The 21,274-nt window shown below is 53.3% G+C and overlaps 1 protein-coding gene across 1 annotated transcript in view; it reads right to left on the bottom strand.

Moving 5' to 3' along the window:
* Positions 1 to 6,035: 6,035 nt before the first annotated feature.
* Positions 6,036 to 21,274, bottom strand: part of TRABD2B (TraB domain containing 2B) — a 262,261-nt gene continuing 247,022 nt past the window's right edge. Inside the window, exons 5-7 of the mRNA XM_004372051.1 lie at positions 18,404 to 18,494; positions 14,949 to 15,218; positions 6,036 to 6,255 (exon numbers count right to left, since the gene is read on the bottom strand). Coding sequence (XP_004372108.1) covers positions 6,036 to 6,255; positions 14,949 to 15,218; positions 18,404 to 18,494 — 581 coding nt within the window. The remainder of the gene's footprint in view (positions 6,256 to 14,948; positions 15,219 to 18,403; positions 18,495 to 21,274) is intronic.

The raw sequence follows: 21,274 nt of genomic DNA, 5'->3' as shown, positions 1-21,274 counted from the left end.
TGTGGTTTATGGAGCTCACTCTGGGTACAGTGGGGACAGCAGACCAGAGGGGACACAGCTGTAGATGGCAGCGGTTCCCATGAAGGTGAGGATGGCCTGGACTAGGGTGGAGCAATGGAGACAGAGAGAGGTGCACAGAATTGATAAGGCCTTAATGAGTAAGTGAAAAGGAGGTCCCAAGGGTGAATCCCAGGTTCTTGCTTTAAGCACCTGAGTAACTCCATCTCTACCTTTATGGGCAGCTTATTTTGGCTGGGGAGGTTTATCTGGACCACAGTTAGCATGGGGGCCTCTCAGGCCATTGGACCCTGCTTAAACTTGCCAATCCTGCCCCCTTCCCGCCCTCCCAGGGCAAATGGCTGGCTTGCAGTTCCTGGGTTCCACTGCCTTAAGTCATGAACCTACCAGTAAATTCGATTTTCTCCAAATGTCCCCTGGCAGGAGGAGAGGAGCCTTCAGCACACAGAGACACCAACCCATTGGATTCATAATGTTTTTTATTAATATATTATGCTACAAAAATATTTTTGGCAAAATAACATTAATAGCATCTTTCTTTTTCTTCTGTTAGACTCTTAAAGAACTCTTCATGATAATCCACAGAGGTGAGGGGAAAAGGTCGTTAAAAGAACAACATCATGAATACCTTCCAAATACAGTAAGATCTGAAGCTTGTGTCGTGAAGTGAGAGATAGTGGGGGACCATTTCTTTGAAGAATTGGGGAGTGGGGGGGGGGGCTCTGGTTTCCCCTCCTCTGGACTAGGACCGTCCTTGGCCAAGAGTTAGCCTCTGCCTGCCCCAGTAGCCAGGGCCCAAGATGGCTGTGGGCTGTTTGTCCCTGGAAGCTCATTGGAAACGTCTTAGACTTGAGTCCTGTTCAAAGCCCATTTTCCCCGCAGCAGGTCTACAACAAAGGACTTGGGATGGAGGGGGACCTTCAGGGAGTGCTAGTCTGCCTCCTTTCCTGCCTGCCATATGCTCCCCATCCCATGCCAGCCTGTGGTCCTGGGAAGAAAGCCAAACACTGAGCCCAGGAAGGGTCGCCCCTCACCATCAGGGAGCCCAGAGTTTGCACACTGCATCCCTCCATCCCCCATCAGAACAGCTCTGGCGGCAACAAGATCTCCATTTGACAGATGAGGAAATAGAGGTTCACAGAGGGGAAGAGACCTGCTCATGGTCATCCAGCAAAGTAAAGGTGTATCTAGGGTGTCTCCAGAAAGAAAGAGCCCACAATCAGCTCTCTTGAACTCTTTTTCTTTCCACTGGGATTAGTGGGGCAAAGAGGGAAGGAGCTCTGGGCTGGGGTCAGGGGGCCTGGGTTCCAGTCCAGCCCTTCCCCCACCACCTCTACTTCACCGAGGCCTCTCTGCCTGAGGGCAGCAGACAAGCCTGCCAATTCCTGTCAGACCCAGCCTAGTTATCGGAGAACAGGGGCTGTGAGGCTGGACTGATTCCTGAACCTTACTGGTTTAGACAGCCAGCAGGGGTGATTTCTTTGGCTGCTTAAATGCATTTTTGAATAAATAGCAGTGTTCAAAGAACCTGAGCATTACAAAGCCAGGAGGGACTCTCAAGGTCACATACACTAATCTCTTGCCAGGATTTCAATTATTTTATCACATCTCCAGCCAATGGGCCTACTGCCCCTGCTCACATACCTCTACTGACAAGAAACTCACTACCTTCAAGGACAACCCAATCCGTCCTTGGTCACCTCTGACTTTGTGGGAATTGTTCCACTCCCAGAGCTAACATCTGCCTCTCTCCTTTCCTTACTTCCCTCGCTGCTTTCTTAACTCCTCCTTCTCTCTTTTCTCTATCCTCGCTTTTTTCCCTCCTTCCACATCTACTGAGCACCTCCTTTGTGTTAGGTGAGGGTACAAAGACACATTCACATGATCCCTGCCATCGAGGAGCTCACAGTCTGATAGGGGCATAGACACACAATTAGATAGTCACAACCCTGAGCGGTGGGTGTTGTGAGAGATGCTAAGAAAGCCCAAAGGAGTCAAAGAGGGCTTCCTGGAGGAGGAAATATCTAAGCTGATCCTCGAAGGATGAGTAGTCAGAAGGGAGTCGTAGTTCCAGGCCTAGGGAGAGGCATGGGTGAGATAACCTGTCTATTCTAGAAAAGACAAATATGATTCAGTCTGGTCAGGCACACACTGGCATGGTCAGCAGGGCTAGGTCATGGCTAGAAAGCCAGGCTGAGGAGTTTTGTTCTCAGCTGACTGTCCTGGAAAAACTATCACCAGCCCCAATTCTGTTCTCTGCCACACAGGATACCACCAAAGCTCCATTCCCAGGTAGAAATTCTCTTGTCCTTCATGAATCTTCCTTTTGATAGAATGACCTCTCCCTGCTTTTTGGGACCGGTTGTGACCGTAGCACCAAGCTGGAGATTGGGCAGGTCGGAAAAGGAGTCTGAGTCCCTAGGCTTGCCTAAGTCTAGCTGAGGCCAGAACCTCCTAGAAGACAGAGCATTCTATGTGAGGAAAATCCACCCTCAGTCTTATAGTAAAAGGGCAAATTTGCTTGCAGTCAGCACAAGTTTCCATGATTCAGAGACTTTGGATCCTTGACTCTAGGATTGGAGGGACCCTTGGGCTGTCTCTCTAACAGCCTTAATCACACACCTCCACTGTGATGACTGGGGCCTCTCTGCCTTACCTGCTCCCTGGTGCATTAGGTTAGCCTCTGAAGGAAGACCAGAAAACATGGCCACTCTGACCTGCCACAGAGAGCCAGTGGTCATATGGTCAGCTTTCCTGAGAGACAGGGGATCTAGAGCCACTATTCACATGCTAGCTAACCTCAGGCAATCACTTAACTGGCAGGGTCACAGTCCTTCCATCTTTCCTGCTTGCCTCAGGGTCAAATGTGAAAGTCCTAAGAAATGTCCACAGTGCCCTCAGAACAACAGAAGGCTTTTTAATAAGGCTAGGCACATAGGAAGAAGGTCCTAGGGGTCTAATTCTGAAAAAATTGGCCAGTGAAAACCTTATGAATAGCGGTGGAACATTGTCTGATACAGTGCCAGAAGATGAGCCCTTCAGGCTGGAAGGCACTCAGAATAAGACTGGGGAAGAGCTGCCTCCTCAAAGGACTGTGCAGTGTTTCCTTCTGTTGTCTGTAGGGTTGCTGTGAGTTGGAACCAACTCGATGGCCCCTAACAACAAGGCACAGAGAACATGTTGGAAAAAATGTCAGTGGTAGATAGATCACTGCAAAGGTGTGTGAGTGGATGGAATGGTGGTTCCCTGGCCCAGGATGCAAGAACTCAAGTGCCCCAGCCATGCGGATTCCTGTGTCTGTGCCTCAGACCTTTAGGACATAAGTCAGAAAGTTCAGCTCAGTTTCAAACCCTGGCCAGTGGATAGTCCTGGGAGGTTAGCAAACTTTGCCTGCAGATGTCTGACCCACTTTGGCTCTGGCCCTCCTCTTGGCACACTTCTTCCTATCAGTTGGCCCATGCATCTGGCCACCCAACCATCTTTCTTTAAATACCTGAATGGTTGGCTGAGGGAGGGTTTGGAATCCCCAAGCTGCCCAGAGGAGGAATCCAGAAAGCCTTGGGGCCGAATCTGCCTGAAGTCACGGGCCCAGGCAGAGTAACCTCTAAAGCTCCTTCTAACAAAGCCATCTAGGATTGGGCTGCTTGTCACACCTTGATACTGAGTTCCTCTAATCCAGGAAAGGTGGTAAAATTAGGCCCCAACACAGCCTGGCACTTATGCCCTTGGTAGTTACATGCTGCATTAATTTATGTCCTTGGCCCCATGCCTGGCACAGATTGGGCACACTGTCAGGTGCCTGGACTGTTTACCCAAAGGCTTCATCTTTAATTAACTTCAGCTCCATCTCGCCACATCGCACCACACACTCTGCCCCAAACAGAGGGGAATCTGGCCTGTATGTTTCTAATTCCTTTACACTTATCTCATCCAAATATTACTCTGCACAATCTGTTTGATGTCCAACAGCCCTCTGAGCCTGCTTTATAAGTCAGCTAAGCTCCTTCCTGCTCAGAAATAGGAAGTCACGGTTTTCCCAAGGATAAACGGACTCCAGCCCTGGCAGGGTTGAAGTTCAGTTTAGAATGTGGTGCCCGTAAGGCTGTCTGGACCCTCAGAAGCAGAGCTCAGGGCTCCTGCCAGGTCTCAATCTCAAACATGCCCGCCCGGGACCAAGCTGAAAAGAATTCAGCTCCTCACCAAGATGCCCGTGAGAACTCTGACCATCCAGTGAGCTGCCCAGAATTCAACTGGCTCAGACTGGAGACAGCTGCCAAGCTGGGCATCATGGTACTGCGGCCAATCAGCCATTATGAAGCCTGCCAGGGAAACACAGTGCAGTGAAGCAGGGAAACACAGTGCAGTGAGGCTGGGAAGCACTGGGCTGGGAGTCAGTAGACCTGACCAGCTGTGCAGCCTTGGGGAAGTGTCTGCCCTCTCTGAGCCTTATAATTACTCTCATTGGTATTCTTGTTTGTCAAAGGAGGGGTTCTTTCTGCTCTCAGATTCCAGGACTTTAAATAATGAGCCATTACCCTGGTTCAGGGTTCAGGGTTCAGGGTTCAGGGCTGAGAACCGGGTCTTTATTCTCAGCCACCACCTTGAGGGCAGAGGAGCTGCGTAAGCCTGAGTCTCAGCTGTCTGCCTCTTCAGGCCCTCCACAGCTGTCCCCCATCCCCAGCCTCAGATGTGGCAGAAAAACCTCTCATTGGTTCCATGATATGGCAAACTGGGGCATGGGACATGGAGCACCTATTGATGCCTGAGCCCCTTGGCCAGAGGGACCAACATGAGTAACTGTGGTAGTCTCCTTGGCTTGAGTGAAAAGCTGTGCCGGCCCCAGTTTAGGTGAGGTCTGCCACGTTGGAGCCTCCCTGTGCAGAGAGAACAGGCAGAACATGGTCCAGGAGACAAGCATCGCTTTTGAATCACACCAGTCTGGGGTCAGAGCCTGGCTCCTTATTAGCTGGGTGACCTTGAGCAAGTCTCCTGACTATTCAGGGGGCTCAAATTCTTCATCTGCAAAATGGGGGTAATCACATCTCACAGAACTGCACCGAGGATCAGCGATAAAGTGTACAAAGTGCTTATCACACCACAGGCTTTGGAGATGGCAGCTCTCGTTGTGACGATTATCATGTGACTCCCTAAAAGTGTCTTTCTGTTGTTTGGCCTGGCTCACCGCACCTGGCTGCGACTTTAATAGCCTCTCCTCTAACCCAGGCTGAATGTTCTGGATTCAAGTCCTAGCTCTGTCACTTGCTGTGACCTTGGGTGACTCCCATCCTCTCTTTGGACGTCAGTGTAACCATTGGTCAAGTGGGGCTGGGGACCACTGCCCTCAGCACCGGCATCCCTTCCCTGCCCGTCCACCTCAGTGCTCTGGTCAAAACACTGACCAAGAGCTCTGGAGGGCAGTTCACAGACACTCAGGGTTTTCAAAATTAGCAGCAATCTCTTTCCTAAGCATCTTCCCAGGCCCCCGGATGCATCCAGGAGAGGGAAGGGTGGTCAGCGTTCACACCTCTGGCTTCCAAATCCAGCTTCACAAAAGCTAAGCCTGTCTGCCTCCCCGTCCCCAGGTCCCAAGAGTGGGAAAAACCAGACCCAGAGATGGGAGGCTTCCGCTGACCCAGGGGCGAGCCAGTTCAAAGCTACAGTCCACACGAGGTCGCAGATGTCCTGGCAACCTGGTTCACCTCCTGGGTTGGGTTGGGGCTAATGAAAGGGTTATTAACATAGGCCACATAAAAATAGTTTTATGGTAGAATAAATACATTTTTCTTTTTTAATATGGACACATATTTTACAAAAGAGCCCCATAGCACTATGGGAAATTAAGATCCTTCTACAAAAAAGAAGATGTAACTTGGGTACAACAAAGCTCTAGTGTTCTAACCAGTCCTGCCTGGATTGCCCGTGAGGGGTCAGGCACCCCTGGAGGTGGTGGCAGGGGTGGTGGGGGTGGCAGCAGACCCTATATTGTACCTCTGGCTTCTCTGCCCGGAGAGCCGAGGTCAGGGGGGCCCGAGTGTGTGCAGCAGGAAGACGGCGGTGATGGCGGCAGTGACGGCAGTGAGGAGGCCCACGGCAGGTTGCGGGTGGCTGGCTGCTGAGCGGCTGGCAAGACCCGGCTGGTCCTGGGGCTGGAGCTGGTTGGAGAGCTGGAGGGGGGGCTTGGCAGTCCTGGAGCTGTGTGTGGGCTGGAGGGGCAGCGGGGGTGGCAAGGCGGTGGTGCTGGAAGGGAGGAAACACATGGCACGGGGACTGGTCAGTAGCCTTGTCCTGGACAAAAGGCAGTGGACTTAGGATTCAGATCCAACTTCATGGGATCTCTTTTTTTCTCATAAAGCAGAGAAAAAAAAAAGGGAGTCAGACAGGGAGAGTGAGCAGCCCAGAGCCACACAGCCAGCCCAGCTGAGCTCCTGAGGCCTCACCCACCCTCCTGTGCCAGGTTGTATTACATGGCTCCAGGGGACGGGCCGGCTGTGTGGACCACAGGCCTCAAGTGTGACCACTATAGAGAACTGGGTCCCAGGCAGAAGAATGAAAGCATTCCATGGAGGTGATCTGAGGTCACATGGGGGCAATCCAGTCTCCACACCTTTGGACACAGGTGTCCCCAGTCCCCCAGCTGCTCTCCCCTCTCCAGTCTGAAACAGCCAGAAAACAAAACAAACAAGCACCAACAAACAAAAACCCCACCATTGTCATTGCCCTCATTATTATAACTACCATTGACTGAACATCCACTATGAGTCCAGAGCTTTACAAACAGTATCTCTGGTCCTCACAACAAATCTTCAACGTGGGTCTCATTATCCCCTGTCAACAGATGAGGAAACTGAGGCTCAGAGAGGCTACCTGGTGGCCAGGTCATGGGAAGTGGGGAGTGGTACCTCCAGGGGGCAGGTGCTCTGGGGGTCCGCCTCACTTTGCATAACTGCAGTGAGTGTTCAGTGAAAGGTGCAGCTCTCATGAACTTAAAAAGAGGGCGTTAAGGTTTGGAGGGAACAAGTGAGATTCTTGGCTCAAGAGAGCCTATGTGAAAAAGAGGGAGGGAGGGCGAGAGAGAGACCAAGAAATAAAAAGAGATTAAGATCAGGAACAAATTGGCAGACTGAGCCCGTGCTTGGTGAGGTTGGAAAGCTGGTGAGGGGAGAGTGGGGACCAGGCAGAGCTCAGGACCAGGCTACCTGCTTGGGTCCAGGAAGAGGCAGATAGGAAATGGATGAATAAGGACACAGAGAGGGCAAGATAGGGACTATGGGAGAGGAGACCACAACAGAGGCCATAAGGGGAGAAGCTGGACAGGAGACCTGTGGGCAAGAGGAAAAGGCTTTGGCTGTGAGGAACCAACAGAGAATGGAGCCAGGCCAGGGCTGGGGAGCCCCCGGTCAGGTGGGCAGGCAGGTGGAGATGTAGACACAGGACCCACCAGCCCCAGCACCCCAAAGGGGTAGTATGTGAGGAGAAGTACAGGGCAGTGGGCATCCAGAGGGGCCCCCACCCAGTGCAGGGGCCAGAAAGGCCACCTGGAGGAGGTGACACTGCAGTCAGACCCTGAAGGCAGAGCATGTTTTGCTTGCACAAAGGTGAGAGCTTTCCTAGTGGAGCCAAGCAACTCGGTGCCAGGTTCTGTGCTAAGCACATCAAAACAAAACAAAAACAACAACAACAACAACAACAACAAAAACAAAAAACCCAACCATTGCCACCGAGTCCATTCTGACTCACAGCAACCTATAGCGACCCTATAGGACAGAAAAGAACTGCCCCGTGGGGTTTCTAAGGCTGTGATCTTTACGTAAGCAGACTGCCACATCTTTCTCATCACAACACTATGATGAGGCAGGTGTTCCCGTTTTACTTATGAAACACCGAGGCACAAAGAGGTTAAGTAACTTGCTCCTGCACCCAGAGCAGGGCCAGGGCCTGAGCCGGTGCCAAGGGGAAAGATCTGAGCCCAGCACACGGTAGGGGTTCCCAGCTGTTGGGGAATGGGCAGGAGGCTAGGTTTGGGGACAACTTCAGCCCTGACAGCTGGACTCGTGGTAAGACCCCTTCCTGCTTAGCAGCTGGCCGCTCCCTGATCAGCCTAAGGAAGAGGCTGGTAGAAATGAGGCAGGGTCATTTTTGTGGGTGTCAGCAGTGAGGCAGTCTCTTCCATGTGGGAACCTGCCCTCCCTCCCCGCACAGGCTGCCCAATCCCTGGGTTCATCTGGGAGTCCCCCTCCCACCTCCACCCTGGGCCCATGTTTCCTCCTGCTGAGCCATGAGTTCCTAACGACGGGCCATAATCACCATGGTGAGCCCCTGTAATTATCAACTACCACAACCCAGCCCACATGGCCACATGCCAGCCCCACTGCCACTGTGGGTGCGTCTTACACAGCCCGGCTCCATCCGGTACTTCTTACACAGCTTGGCTCAGTTGCATCCTGGGTGGGTGGGGGAGTCACCAAGCCCACCCCTGCCTCCACATGGGCTCAGCTGGGACCTGTACTCTGAAAGTGGGCACTCCAAATGCCCTTGGGGCGCCCTGTTCCAGGCCGGATGCATCTCAGAAAAGGAAGGGCCCTCACTCTCTCCCCCTTGCCCCCCATTCTACTCTGCACTCCAAAGTGCGCTGACCATGGGAAAATGCTGTGCCCCTGCGTGGAGGTCCTTTCCAACTTGGAGACCACAGTTGTGATGTACCATGATCCTTGGTCCTAGAAGGTTCCAGAGGAGCTATCAGTAGAAGACACAGATAGGACATGGGGAGGGTTTTCCTGCATAGACAATGTGTGCCTGTGGAAAAGGAGGGGAGGGATAGACCAGGTGGCTTCGAATGCCCCTTTTAACACACAAAATCTGGCATGTTAGGCCCCTCACTCTGTGACACCTTCAGACCACCCGAGACCTGCCCTGGTCTGGCACCAGCTGACCTCATCTTTCACGGCTCTCCCCAGCACACACCACCCTCTCCAGTCACACCTAATGTCTTGCTGCCATTTTCCTACACACCTTTGAAGATCTGACTCAATGTGCCCATCCCTGGTGTCCTTGGTGATCTATACTCCATCACCCAGTGCCACTGGGGAGCGTTAAGGCTCCATAAAACCTTGTACATTTCTTATTGATCACACTGTGTCATGGTTATCTATGATGTGTTAGGGATGCTGAGGGTTTAATGAGTTTCTACATGTAATGTGCTTAGAACAGTGCCTGGCACACAAGAAGTACTACGTGGTGCTGGCTATTTTTATTGCCATGATTGATACTGTTGTGTCTGTCTTTAATAATAACTAATCTAATACTATTAATAAAACAACATTCTCCATTTATGGAGCACTTTTCAGGAACATAAAGCACCTAGACCCGGGGCTTCTGTTTCCCACCCAGGCCCTTCCCCACCTAAGGGGCCCTGTTGGCTCAGAGTAGACTCGGCTCCTTGGATCATCTAGGGAGCTTGGGAGCACACAGACCCCAGAAAACCAGGAACATCCCAATAATATATTTCTTCCACGGATGAGCCAGTAGATAAGCAGACACTGGGCTATACACACATCACCTCGTTCATCCGTCCCAACAGCCCTAGAATGTAGATGCCATTATTATTCCCATTTCCAAGATGAGGAACCCGAGCTTAAAGAAGATTAAGTTTCTTGCACCAAACTGCAGCAAGAACCAGGATTGGCACTCAGGCAGGCTGGCTCCCATCCCGAGCCGAGTGGAGCTGCTCTCCCTAACTGAGCGATGAGCACCTGAATGACGGAGGGCTCACGAGGGAAGCTGGTGTTTTTTTCTGAGACCGAGAAAACGTGTGGGTGGAGGCTTGCCAAGGCCTGAGATGGAGGCCTCCTCTGGCCTCAGCCCTGCAGGGAATCAGTGCCTCTGCCCAGCAGGGGTCATCACCTCAGCCTCTTTCCTCCTTTTCTTTTCTAATGAAGAAAAAAAAAAAAAACCCACACACAACACAAAAAGGTCATAAAAATTCCTTCTGAGCCCCTGCCCCATCCTTTCAGCCTGTGAGGCTGGGAGGCTGGCAGAGCTGGTTGAGGAGAGGAGGTCGTGCGCCACTTGAGGTGCCCGGAGCTCGGCTCCAGGCCAGCCACAGCCGGTGCCCGCCCTCTAAAGGAAAGACCCAACTAGGAGTTATGAAAACTATGTCGTGCAAGGCGGCCAAAAGGCATTTTCTTTCACACTTGGAAAACCAAAGATGAAAACTCCCCCTTGGAGCTTGAGCCAGAGTAGGGGTTTTATTGCTTGGAAGTAGGCCCAGGGAAATGAGGGGGGCAAGGCAGGAGGACAAGCCCTTCCAAATGCCCCCCAACCGCCTCCCTGGCCACTCTCCTCACAAAGCTCCGGCCCCCAGTCCAGATCCCCACCTCCTCCCAGGCTCACGCTGGGGAAAATTGTCTCATGGCAAAGTGGCCTTGAAGCCAAACCAAACACTCTGAGCATTCCCAGCCTTCACAGATGGCTGGCACCAAGGGGCTGAGTCTGCTCTGAGCCACCAGGGCCCCTCAAGTGGGGAAGGGCCCCAGTGGAAGGCAGAAGCTCCAGGTCTCTCCTGTGCTATGTTCCTGGTTTGCTGGGTGACTTTGGGTGAGTCTTGTCCTCTAGGCCTCAGTTTCCTCATGTGCACAGTGAAGGAGAAGAAACAGACCTATGGACTTGAAAATGCTTCCTAGCAGCAGAAGCCAGCGGTGAGGTCTTAGGCAGAAGCCCAATGCAGAAGGCAGAGAAAAGTAGGGCTGGAGACTGAGACCTTGTCAGCTGTCATCGCCCGAGCCCCTCTGGAGGGCTCCCAGGAGCAGGGGTGAATCTCAGCACTGGAGGGTCTCCCAGAGCTACCCAGGGTTAGGCTCTGGGAGTCTTGGGATCTTGGGTTTCTTGACAATACAAGTGGCTGGTGGGCTCTGCCCTGGGCGGTCTCCTTAGAGGGCTCCAGGAGACACACAGGCGAGTGGGCTGGGGCCTGGATGAACGGTGGTTCTCTGCCCAGGGTGGAGCCTTCAACGTGATTGAGATGGAGGGGTCAGGGGACTGGAGACCCCACTGTGATTCTGGTCTAAGCCTCAACCTCTCTGGACCAAGCAGGGTCAGACCTAGATTACCAGATCTCAGTGACTCATTTGCCTGCACCGCGACTTCCTAGTTCTGGGGCCCACACTGGCCTCCACACCTTTGCCTACAGTCTTCTTTGCTGGGAATGCTCCCCCTCCCCTCTGCCTTGCTGGATCATTTCAGACCCCTGACCTACCAGCCTGTACCAACCACACTCCTTTGTAGGCATAGAGCAGATGGTCTGGTGGTGTTTTCTACTTGCTACATAGCATGCCAGAGCTGGAAAGCATGGCTGGGCAGCCTCCACAGTACCCAAGGCTCTGTATTTATCACAGGTGTGTGATGCTCACACCTGTGCCTTGCTTCAGGCCGTGCCACATTTGGAAGGTACTCTCTTCCCTACACCTGCCCCATCATGCCTGTCATTCCAATCCTGATGGCCCAGCCACTCTGCTCCGTATTTATCCAAGTCCCCCTCCTTCCCCCCCTCACCAGTTGTGAACACTGAGAACGGAGCTGGCAGGACCTTCAGGGTCCATTCATGCCCCTAACTGCACACAGAAAGACTGCACGATTGTCACAGGTCACATAACGGCATCACACGGTGCCCGCACACAGCAGGCATGGGGATGGCCCCGGTCACCCCCTGCCCTGCTGTCCCTTTCTGGCTCTCAGATGTGGGGGCTCCCTGAGAGCGCTCTGCCGCTGCTGCTGTGCAGCCATCTGCGGACACTGCTTAGCCTTCTCCTCGGGTCCCCATAAATCATCTTGCCATGGGCTGCTGCTTCTCTAAACTTCCTCCGGTGTGTTTACATCTCGGGTAATGAGGGGTGAGGGAGGCCAGCCTGCTCCAGGTGGTGTCCCGGCCAGGCAGCCTGCAGCCCTCACCCTCGGGTTCCCTCCCTGTCCCGCACTCACACATGCAGTCAATACACCCTCAGCCAGGCCTCCCGGGACCCAGAGACTTTGCACGCAGCTTGGGTCCCCAGGGCTCCCAGCCTAGGAACATCAACAAGGAATTACCATTTGGGTGACCGTACCAGGCCGGGGGCACCGACAGGGGCTGTGGTACTGTGCCGGAGGAGAGCTTACAGCCTTGGAGAGAGGACTGGTAGAGGGGAGCAGAGGGGAACAGTGTTTGGAGGAAGGGAGACCTTAACAGGTACGCCAGTGGAGACACCTGCCAGGCGAGGATGGGATGGGCGTTCCTGCAGTGGTGGATGAACGTGACCTTTAGCATTAGTACTGGATTTGGGTTCTGCCTCCACACTTGACTCGCTGTGTGGTCTTAGACAAGTTGCGTAACTTCACCGAGCCTTTGTTTCCCCATCGGTAAAAGAGGCCTACCACCCAAGATTCTTGACAGGACAGGGGGCACAATGGATGTAAGTGTCTTGCACAGAGTGTCCATTACCACCCTGCCCCCAGCAAAGACAGCAGCATGTCCAAAGGTGCGGGGGCTGGAGGGCATGGCCTGCCAAAGGAGCAGCCTGTGGCCAGACAAGGAGGCCAGGAGGGCCCTGACTCCCAACTGGCGGTGTGGGGAGCGCTGAGGGGGTCTCAAGCTGAGGAGGGGCAGTGTGCGAGGACAAGAGCAGAGGCCTGCAGGATCACAGGTGGAAGGTGAGGGGAAAAGAGGTGTTAGAGAGGAGAGGATGCTCCAGTGGGATTTAGGCAGCAGGACCCAGGGGGTGAAAATGGGAGAGCTCCAAACAGAATGAAAGCTCCAGGGAAGATGATTTTGTTAGAAGGGCCACAACTGTGACTCGAGCTCCCACCAGAGGGCTCTCCTATGCACCCTCTCAGTGAATTTGGTGCTCGGGGGCTTTAGGGGGGTGGTAGCACTCCTCCAGGAACTACAGAAGCTGTGCCCTGCACCTGGGCCTAGGAGGGGTGGGCCTCAGGGCCTGCTCCTCAAGAAGCAGCAAGAAACTTTAAACAAACAGGCAGCCCATTGGGTTCCTTCTCCAGCCCAACCAAATGGAAGAAAATGATCCAACCATAATTTACCTGTTGGGACTGAGAAGGGGTCCCCACTTGCCAAAGAAAAGCGGTTTTCTTCTGCTGAAACCAGGCTCTGTGCCTCAGAGCTGTGTGTTGTGAAAAGGAAACAGTTTGGAGCCATTTGCCGAAATTTACCTTTCAGACACGGTTAGGGCTGGGGGTCCATGGCTGGAGCTGATAGCCCAGCCTCCTGTCACCCCATGGGCTGGACCTACCACTGGCCGGGTCTCCTGCTCACTTTGGTGGGTTGTTGGGGCCCTGAGTGACCGGCCTCATTAGAGCTCTTTATGGGCTGCCAGTCTCCCTGGCAGCCTGCAATTCTCTGTAACTCTATGCCCTCACTCCCGGTTTGAAGGGGGCGGCCCATGCTGGGTGCGGGAGCCAAATGTGTTGCAGCCAATCTAGCTGCAGCAATGCTTCTGCCTTAGGCAAGCTGCGCCAGCCAGTGAGCACGCTGCAGAAGTACTTTTCCCAATAACCTAAGCCAGGCGCTTTGAAACAAATGCCCAAAGGAAAAATGGGCTTGGTTCTTGTTTCCTGGAAATCTTTAAGATGGTTTACACCTTCCCCCACTTTAAGATAGTGGACTGGACCCAATTCAGCCTTTAGCTGATAACTTAGAGACCTGGCTGATGGAGAATCAAACTGGAAAGAGCAGGAGGCAGCCACTGGTTCCTTGGGTGACCCTGGACAAGCGCCTTTCCCCCTCTGAGCCTTGGTTCACCGTCTATAAGTGCAGAGTTGGGTCAATGTTTCCCAGACATCCTCAGTAAGAATCACTAGAAGCCCATTCAACATTTGGCTTCCCAGGTCCCTCCTCTGTAGATTCTGACTCCTGAGGTCCGAGATGAGGCCTGGGAATTTGTTTATTTAACAAGTACGCAAGATGATTCTTTTTAGGGACGATAAGGAAATCCTGGGAGATGATCTTTAAGGTCCAGAAGGAATACTCTGAGACTCCCAGGGATCCTCTGGGAGCATGATGTTCTGGCTGAGCTACTGCAGGGGATAGGATTCCCCACCCCTTTACTCATGGTTCCCTCCCTGGGACATTCCAGGAGCTTTGGAAACATTATACACCACATATGGAGATTCCTGCTGGAAAGTGAAATCTAGGGAGACTGCCTGGTACTGAGACTCCAGGCTGAGGTTAGAAGACCACCTTGTGGTTAAAGCCTGAGCTTTGGTGAAGACAGGCCGAGGGGTGGTGGTGCAAGGTGGCAGCAGAAGCATATATGAAGATGGAAAGGTACTGGTCTTGCATCTGCTCATTTCCAATGAGGTTTATCAGAAATCCCCATCCACTCCAGACAGTGCCCACGGCCAATGTCAAGCATCGTCTGTCTTACCTCACTCCAAGGCGACATCCCCTCTGCAGCCTCCCTGCCAGGAGGTCTGCTGCCCAGACCTTCCAGGCACAGGGAGCTCATGGCATTTTGATCTAGCAGGCTGCTCCGTTTTCTACTCGTTTCACCTTCTGGTCCATGGGACAAACGGACCCCCACTTTGCCCTCCCGGTGCCTCCCAGAAAAGTTAAATGCAAAGCAGACTTCTGCCCACCACATCTGAACAGGCCTCTACATCCTCACCTTTAAAACGGAGAAAAATGGTGCTTGCTCTTGCTTGAGAATAAAATGGAGAAGTCAGATGGGATCCTGCTCTATAAACCCCACAGGGTGAATCTGGTGGTCCTTTGTGAACAGGAAAAAACCAGCCCTGAGATGCCTGCTCAAATACGCACCAGACTTAGAGAACTTCCTCAGAGCAGGGCTTGCCTGACAACTTGGGCTGGCCTGGGGGGTAGGCTGACCCGGGCTCGGGGGCCCAGCTCTCTGGGCAGGAGCTGGGCACACCTGCCTCTCCCAGCTCACCTGTCCTCGATGCGAACCCAGAGGTCATTGAATTGCCGTGGACGCTGCTGTTTGTTCTGTCTCTTGTGCCACTTCTTCTGCCGCCCAAACTCCTCCAGCTGGCTAAGGCTGTCGGGGAGCAGGAGGTGGGGGGACAGGGCTGGATCCTCCTCCTCAGGTGGTGCAGTGGGGGTTGCTGAGGGCGCCTCAGAGACGACAGCAGCCGCGGTCGTTGGGGTCGGTCTCTCCGAGGTCCCCTCGGGAGGGGGTGCTGGGCTCTGAGCAGCAGGGCTGGAAAGGGGCAACAGCATGCGAGACACGTGGGTTGGAGCGTGTCGTTCACACGCAGCAGGAAATGCAATTCAGTGGGAAGGTCGCCCCGGCAGGGAGACATGCCAGGGTGCCCACTGAACCCAGTGAGAGTAACATGGGAAAACCGTTTTCTGTATTGAGAGGTGGAGCTTTGCTCATTCTTTCATTTATTTCATCAATCAATCAATCGATCAATCAATTAATATTTACTGAGCACCTGTCCTGCACCAGACACTTTTCTAGGAATTGGGAATCAGCAGTGACCAAAACAAACAAATCCTATGCCCTCTCAGAGCTTAATTCCCATGTGGGAGACAGAGACGCAAACACGTAGACTGTTAGATGGTGATAACGGCAGAGGAGAGACATAGAGCAGAGACAGGAGATGGGGGTGGAGGGCGCTGGTCAGGGAAGGCCCAACGGCTGGTGACAGACTAGTAGAAGGTAAGGGGGTGAGCCATGGGGTAAGTCCCAGGGGGCAGACCTGATCTTGGTCAGAGGCTCATTCATTCTGTAAACTCTGGCTGAGGGATTCTAGGCAAATTACTTAACTTCTTTGTGCCTCAGTCTTCTGCTCTGTCAAATGGGGATGCTACAGCATCTGCCTTACAGGGGTGCTGTGAGGTTAACATGTGCAAAGCACTTAGAACATGCCTGGCAAATAGTTGGCAGCTGGAACAATTTTTGTAATAATGATTGCTGTTAATCCTGTTGCTTGTGTTATTCATCCAATCACACGCTCATGTATTCAATGCATATTTACTTGGACCTTTTCAGTGGAGGTGGGCAGTGTTAAGCAACTTAGAGCCGTAGCTGTAGGTAGAGCTGGAGCTGTTAGGCAGACATGGGTTCATATCCCAGCTCTGCAACTTACAGGCTATGTGACTAAGGGCAAGTTACTTCATCATCTCAGGCAGCAGTTCACTATTTAATGGGAGTAATAATAGTCCCCACTTCATAGGGTTGTCATGAGAATGAACGAGATGAGATCTTAACACAGTGCCTGGCACACTTTCATGAATGTTGGCTAACAATCCAATGGTCCTGGCTAAGGTAGGCACTAAAATGTTGATTATGTGAGTGTTTGTGGAAATAACATTGCATACGGGGTGCCTTAGCCTCTTGGGACACCCTCTGCTCTTCTCCCTTTTATTCTTTTCTCTCCGTGGCTCAATCAAACTTCCTTTTGTGGACATCTGGCACTGGGATGAGGTTGGAAATGGTTTCAGGAATTGTGTCTGAGCAGATGGCTTGCAAGGTAATGTTGGCACCCAAGACAACATGTAGCCGGTCCTTCCACTGCACACACCATGCTGAAGAAAAGAAGGCCATCAGCGCAGGTTGTGCTCCCCCCAGCCCCCAGAGCAACCCTGATTCCCAGGGTCCAGGCTGCCGGGAGATGCCGCAGCTGCTGGGGAAATAATTCAAAACAGTCAGACAAAAAGAAATATCCAGGAAGCACCTGTGGCCGATGATGGCTTTTATTGTTGGAGCCTCCTTAGCCTCCTCACCCCCCTCCACCCACCTGCTCATGTGCAGGGTTTCAGCATGCGCTGGGAGACTCAGGCTGAGAGCCTTACGAGTGGGCCCATGGAGGGAGAGTGGGGAACCCCTCCTCTAATGCCTGGGCTCCCAGATGAATAGGAGCCGAGCCAGCAAGGCTGGTCAGCTGGCCTCCCAACCCTGGACAGACACAATGAGCTTCAAGGTGAAGGTCCTTGGGGCTTCAAGGAGCGAGGGGAGAGAAGGAGGGAGCTTTGAGGAATGTCTCGTCACCAAGGCCACCTTGGATCCTCCATCCCTGGCCCAATACAGACTGATATGTGCTGGGCTCAGATGGTTCAGGCAAGAAGAGCAGTCTTGTCCGGTTGACTCAGGAAGATGAGAAAAGGGAGGAGGCTGGGAAGGAGTCCCCAGGCAAGGGAGTGTCCAGGTTCCTTCTGAAGTGTCATGGAGGCGTGGAGAGGGCACTGGCCTGGAGCTAGAGACTAGCAGCTGACTGCTCCGTGTGACCCTTCTCTGGGCCCAGGCCTCCCCTCTGCAGTGTGATGAGCAAGGCCTCAGTCATTTCGGAGTTCCTGCCCCAGAAGTGGTATAGGGAGGCCCTAGAGTCAGACTGCCTGGGTTTGAAGCCTGGTTCCCCTACCTACATGTGCTGTGTGTCCTTCTGCAAGTTACTTCACCTCTCTGGGCCTCAGGTTCCTCAATGATAAGACAGGGATAATCATAGCTCCTACCTCACAGGATTAAATGAGTTAAATGTGTTTGGAGCCCAGTACAGAGTGAGCAGTCCATAAATATTGGCTGTGATTATTCAAGCTTCTTTTGGACTCTGGGTCTTGTAAATTAGGGGCAGGTGCTAAGATCACATTGTGGCAGCCCTTCTAGGCTAGTAGGAATGTTCTTGCATAAAGGTTGGAGTATAGACTACATTGACCTCCACCAGGCCAGGCCAGTGTTGGCGCTGTGGACCCACAGATGGACCAGAACAGGCTCCTGCCCTCAAGTAGCTCCCAGTCTGGTGGAGGAGATAGGAGACTCCCACAGGAAGAGAGGGTGGCCACTACCTAGCTATTTAAGGGGAATGGTGTGTCTGGCAAGATAGTCGTGGGTAGGGGACATAACCAATAGGCAGCAGTAGAGAAGGTATAGTCAGAATAAGGTGAGGACCTAGGTGTGAGTGGGGCAGTAGGGCTGTCATGGGAGCGGGCTGGGACATAGGGAAGAGCCCAGGCCACTTGCCCTTTCTCCCATGGCACCATCTTGATTCCTGGCCTGGGTATCCACTGGCCTCCAGAAGTCCTATAAAGTCCTATAGAGTCTTTTCCACCCCCACCGAATCACCAGTCTGTAAATCCTAACTCTCTCTCAAATCCTAATGCCTCTCCCATGCCCATTGCCACCGCCCTGGCCGAGCCTCCGTTACTTCCTGCCAAGATTGCACAACAGCCTCCTCCCCAGTCTCCTACAGCCCAGCCCCCTCCACTATGGGTATGGATAACAGAAGGCTTTCCAAGTCCCTACAAGGCCCATCTCACCAGAGGCTTCTTCACAACTCTCCCCGTACATCTGAGCTGACTATGCACCTTGTGGCCAGGCATGATCGTGTGCTGGCAGCAGCAGGCCAGCCAGTCCAAAGACGCCCAAGACACCCGGCTACTGACCTGTGGATGGCCTGCCCTGCTGGCGTGTGCTCCACCTCCAGCCCTGCCTGGCGCAGGACGTCGATGACAGTGTTGTTCCCCAGAAAGTGACCTAGAACACAAGAGATAATGTGGGCTCAGCCACATAACAGGCAACTGGGCACGGGCCTGAGTCATCCCTGGGTTTGTGTCTCAGCCAGGCAAAGCTGAGGCCCCAGGCTCCACAGAGGCAACATGGTGTGGTGGGCAGGAAGCTGTCCAGGTGCCACGCTGTCTGGGCCCAAGTCCTGGCTCTGCTGCTCACCAGTTGAACCTCCCTATGCCTCACTTTCCCCATCTGTTAATTCGGAATAATGGTAGTAACAACCCTCAGGGTTGCTGTGAGGATATTGGGAAGCAGTAGCTAGCACGTAGTAAGAGCTCCCAAGTGTTACCTGCTGTATCTTTGAGCCTCATATCGTTAAGCTGACCCCAGACCTGGACTGTCCAGGCTGGGACAGATTCCTATAGTCACACAAGGCCCAGCTCTGAGAAAACCCCTGAGAAACTTCCCTTGAGCCTCTAGCAGTTCTATGGCTCATCCTTCTAAACTCCAACTGTGACTCCTGCATCCCTCTCTTAGTGTGAGACTGTCTATCTCCTCACCAGACTCCCAGGGGCAGGGACCACAGCACCACTGCCCTGCACGTGCTCAGTACATGTCGGCTGGGTCCAAGCATTCATGGAGTCATCTGTTCACCATTCATCCAGCACTCACGGCACCCAGGCCCTAGGACTGCCACCGGGGACTCATTTAGGTAGAAAATCCCAGCAGGGGAGACCAACGAACCCCACTGATTGTGGGAGGCAGACAGTGACAGTGGCATAAAGGAGATACAAACACAGAACTGAACCCTCCAGAGGTGGCCTAGCTGTGTGGGGGAGAGAAGGTGGTCTCCACTTCGGTCCCTTACCCACTATTCATTCATTCAACAAACACTTACGATGCACTTGCTCTGTGGCCACCCTGTGCTGGCACTGAGAGTATAGATATGAACTGTTTAGTACAAATCCCCAGGCAACGGTGGGAATCCCCTCCTCATCAGAGGCAGGCTTGAGGTCTGGGAACACAGGCAGAAGCTCTCTGAGGCCCAGGTTCGGAAGAATCCTCAGGAGCCAGTGGACTGTGGACACAGTAGCTGCTGGGGGTCAGCACACTGGCAAGCCCTTCTTTCTCTCTGGGCCTCAGTCTCCCTCCTGTTCAGTCTGGGGCAGGGTTGGGGTGGCCAGATGATTGTTGCCGGCCCGCTGGGCCCTCCCAGCCTGTGAGTCTGCCTTGTGGCCCTACTCACGGGCAGGACTCTCCTCTCCTGCTCAGAGCCTTGGTAGGGGGGAACCCTGCACTCTGACTCTAATTGCCTGTGATGAGTGGTGACAGATGGGAAGCCGGAAGGTCAGCCCCAGGGAGGTCTGAGGAGAACAGAAAGTGGACAAGCTGTTGGGAATGGAGAGGCTCCGCAAAGAAGAGGCGAGGCTGGGATTGCCCTGTGGTTGGGCAGAGGTGGACCTCCAGCCCTCTGGCACCACCAGCCTTGCACACCTCGGGGCTAGCTCTGCGGATGTCCAGGGTCTCCCAGCCGACAAGTTCTCTCTACTGCCCTGCGCAGTCCTGGGATTCCACCCCCAGGCCACTGCGAAAGACCACTGGACTGGGGATGCGACACTTGGGTTCTAGTCCAGGATCCACCACACTCACTCTGAGATCTTGGGCAGAGCCTTTGTCTCTAATGCCCTCAGTATCTCTCTGTGTAAAATGCAGGGACTGGGCTGTATAAAATCTATGGGCTCCTCTAGCTCTCCATTCTATGTGAAAGGCTTTTGGAAACTCCAGTGGCCCTTATGGAAATTTATTTTTCCTTCCTCCCTCCCTTTCCTGCTTGTTTCCATCCCTCCCTCCGTCCACTTCATTCATTTAACAAGCACTGACTGAGTGCATATCTTGTGCTGGCACTCAAAGTCTAGAGAATCAGGTTATTTCAATCCAGGTACTAAGTACTATGCAGAGGGAAGCACAGGTGGTTGAGGGGCACATGGGGGACATTTAGTTCAACCTGGGGCTCAGGGCAGACTTCCTGGAGGAAGTATTGCTAGCTGAAGGATGGGATAAGAGTTCACTAGGCGAGCATGGGAGTGGGATGGCACCCAGGGGAGGGTGTATCAGGGAGAGGAAACAGCATGTGCAAAGGCTTGGAGGTCAGCGACAGCAAGCCATGTTTGGGAAGCTGACTGTTGAAGAGACGCAGACAATTCAGGCATAAACAGGCCCTCCCAGGGCTCTGGCCCTACCCTAGTGCTTCTGAGGACAGAAGACCCAAGGTCTTGCCAAGTCGAGTCTCCCACTCAATGTGTGATCCTGAGCAAGTGGCTCCCCTGCCCCCAGCCTCAGTTTTTCCTTTGGCTGACATTTGGGGGCAGCTGTAAAGCCCTAAGGAGGCAGGAGAAGTGAACGTTCTTTGGAAACACCCAGAGTGCAGTCCTGCGTGATGGGCTGCAGACAGTCTCCCTACAACGGGGTCGGGGCCGGGGCCACCGAGGCATCTCACTCTTGCTTGCCCCAGAACACGGTTGAGGGAGCTGAAAGGGAGACCCAAGTGACGGTGTCCAGTCCCCAGGCTGCAGGAATTCCCTGCCAGCAGCTCTTGGAATTCACTGCTGGCAGCAAAGGCAATTCCTTCTGTGCCTCCATGGAGATCTGTTTAAAGACGAGGGCCTCCCACCCACGCCAATAGTTGTCCCTGCATTGGCTTAATGGATTTCAAGAGCCACCAGGGAAAACTGCCTGGCCTCAGGATCTACATGAACAGCAGTAGCAGCAGCAAATATTTACTGAGGGCTGCGTGGCCCTCCAAAAGA

This window comes from Trichechus manatus, unplaced genomic scaffold, assembly GCF_000243295.1.
Source record: "Trichechus manatus latirostris isolate Lorelei unplaced genomic scaffold, TriManLat1.0 scaffold00015, whole genome shotgun sequence".
Lineage (NCBI taxonomy): Eukaryota > Metazoa > Chordata > Mammalia > Sirenia > Trichechidae > Trichechus > Trichechus manatus.
The sequence above is the reverse complement of the archived record's forward strand: the minus strand, read 5'-3'. Positions and strand labels throughout refer to the sequence as shown.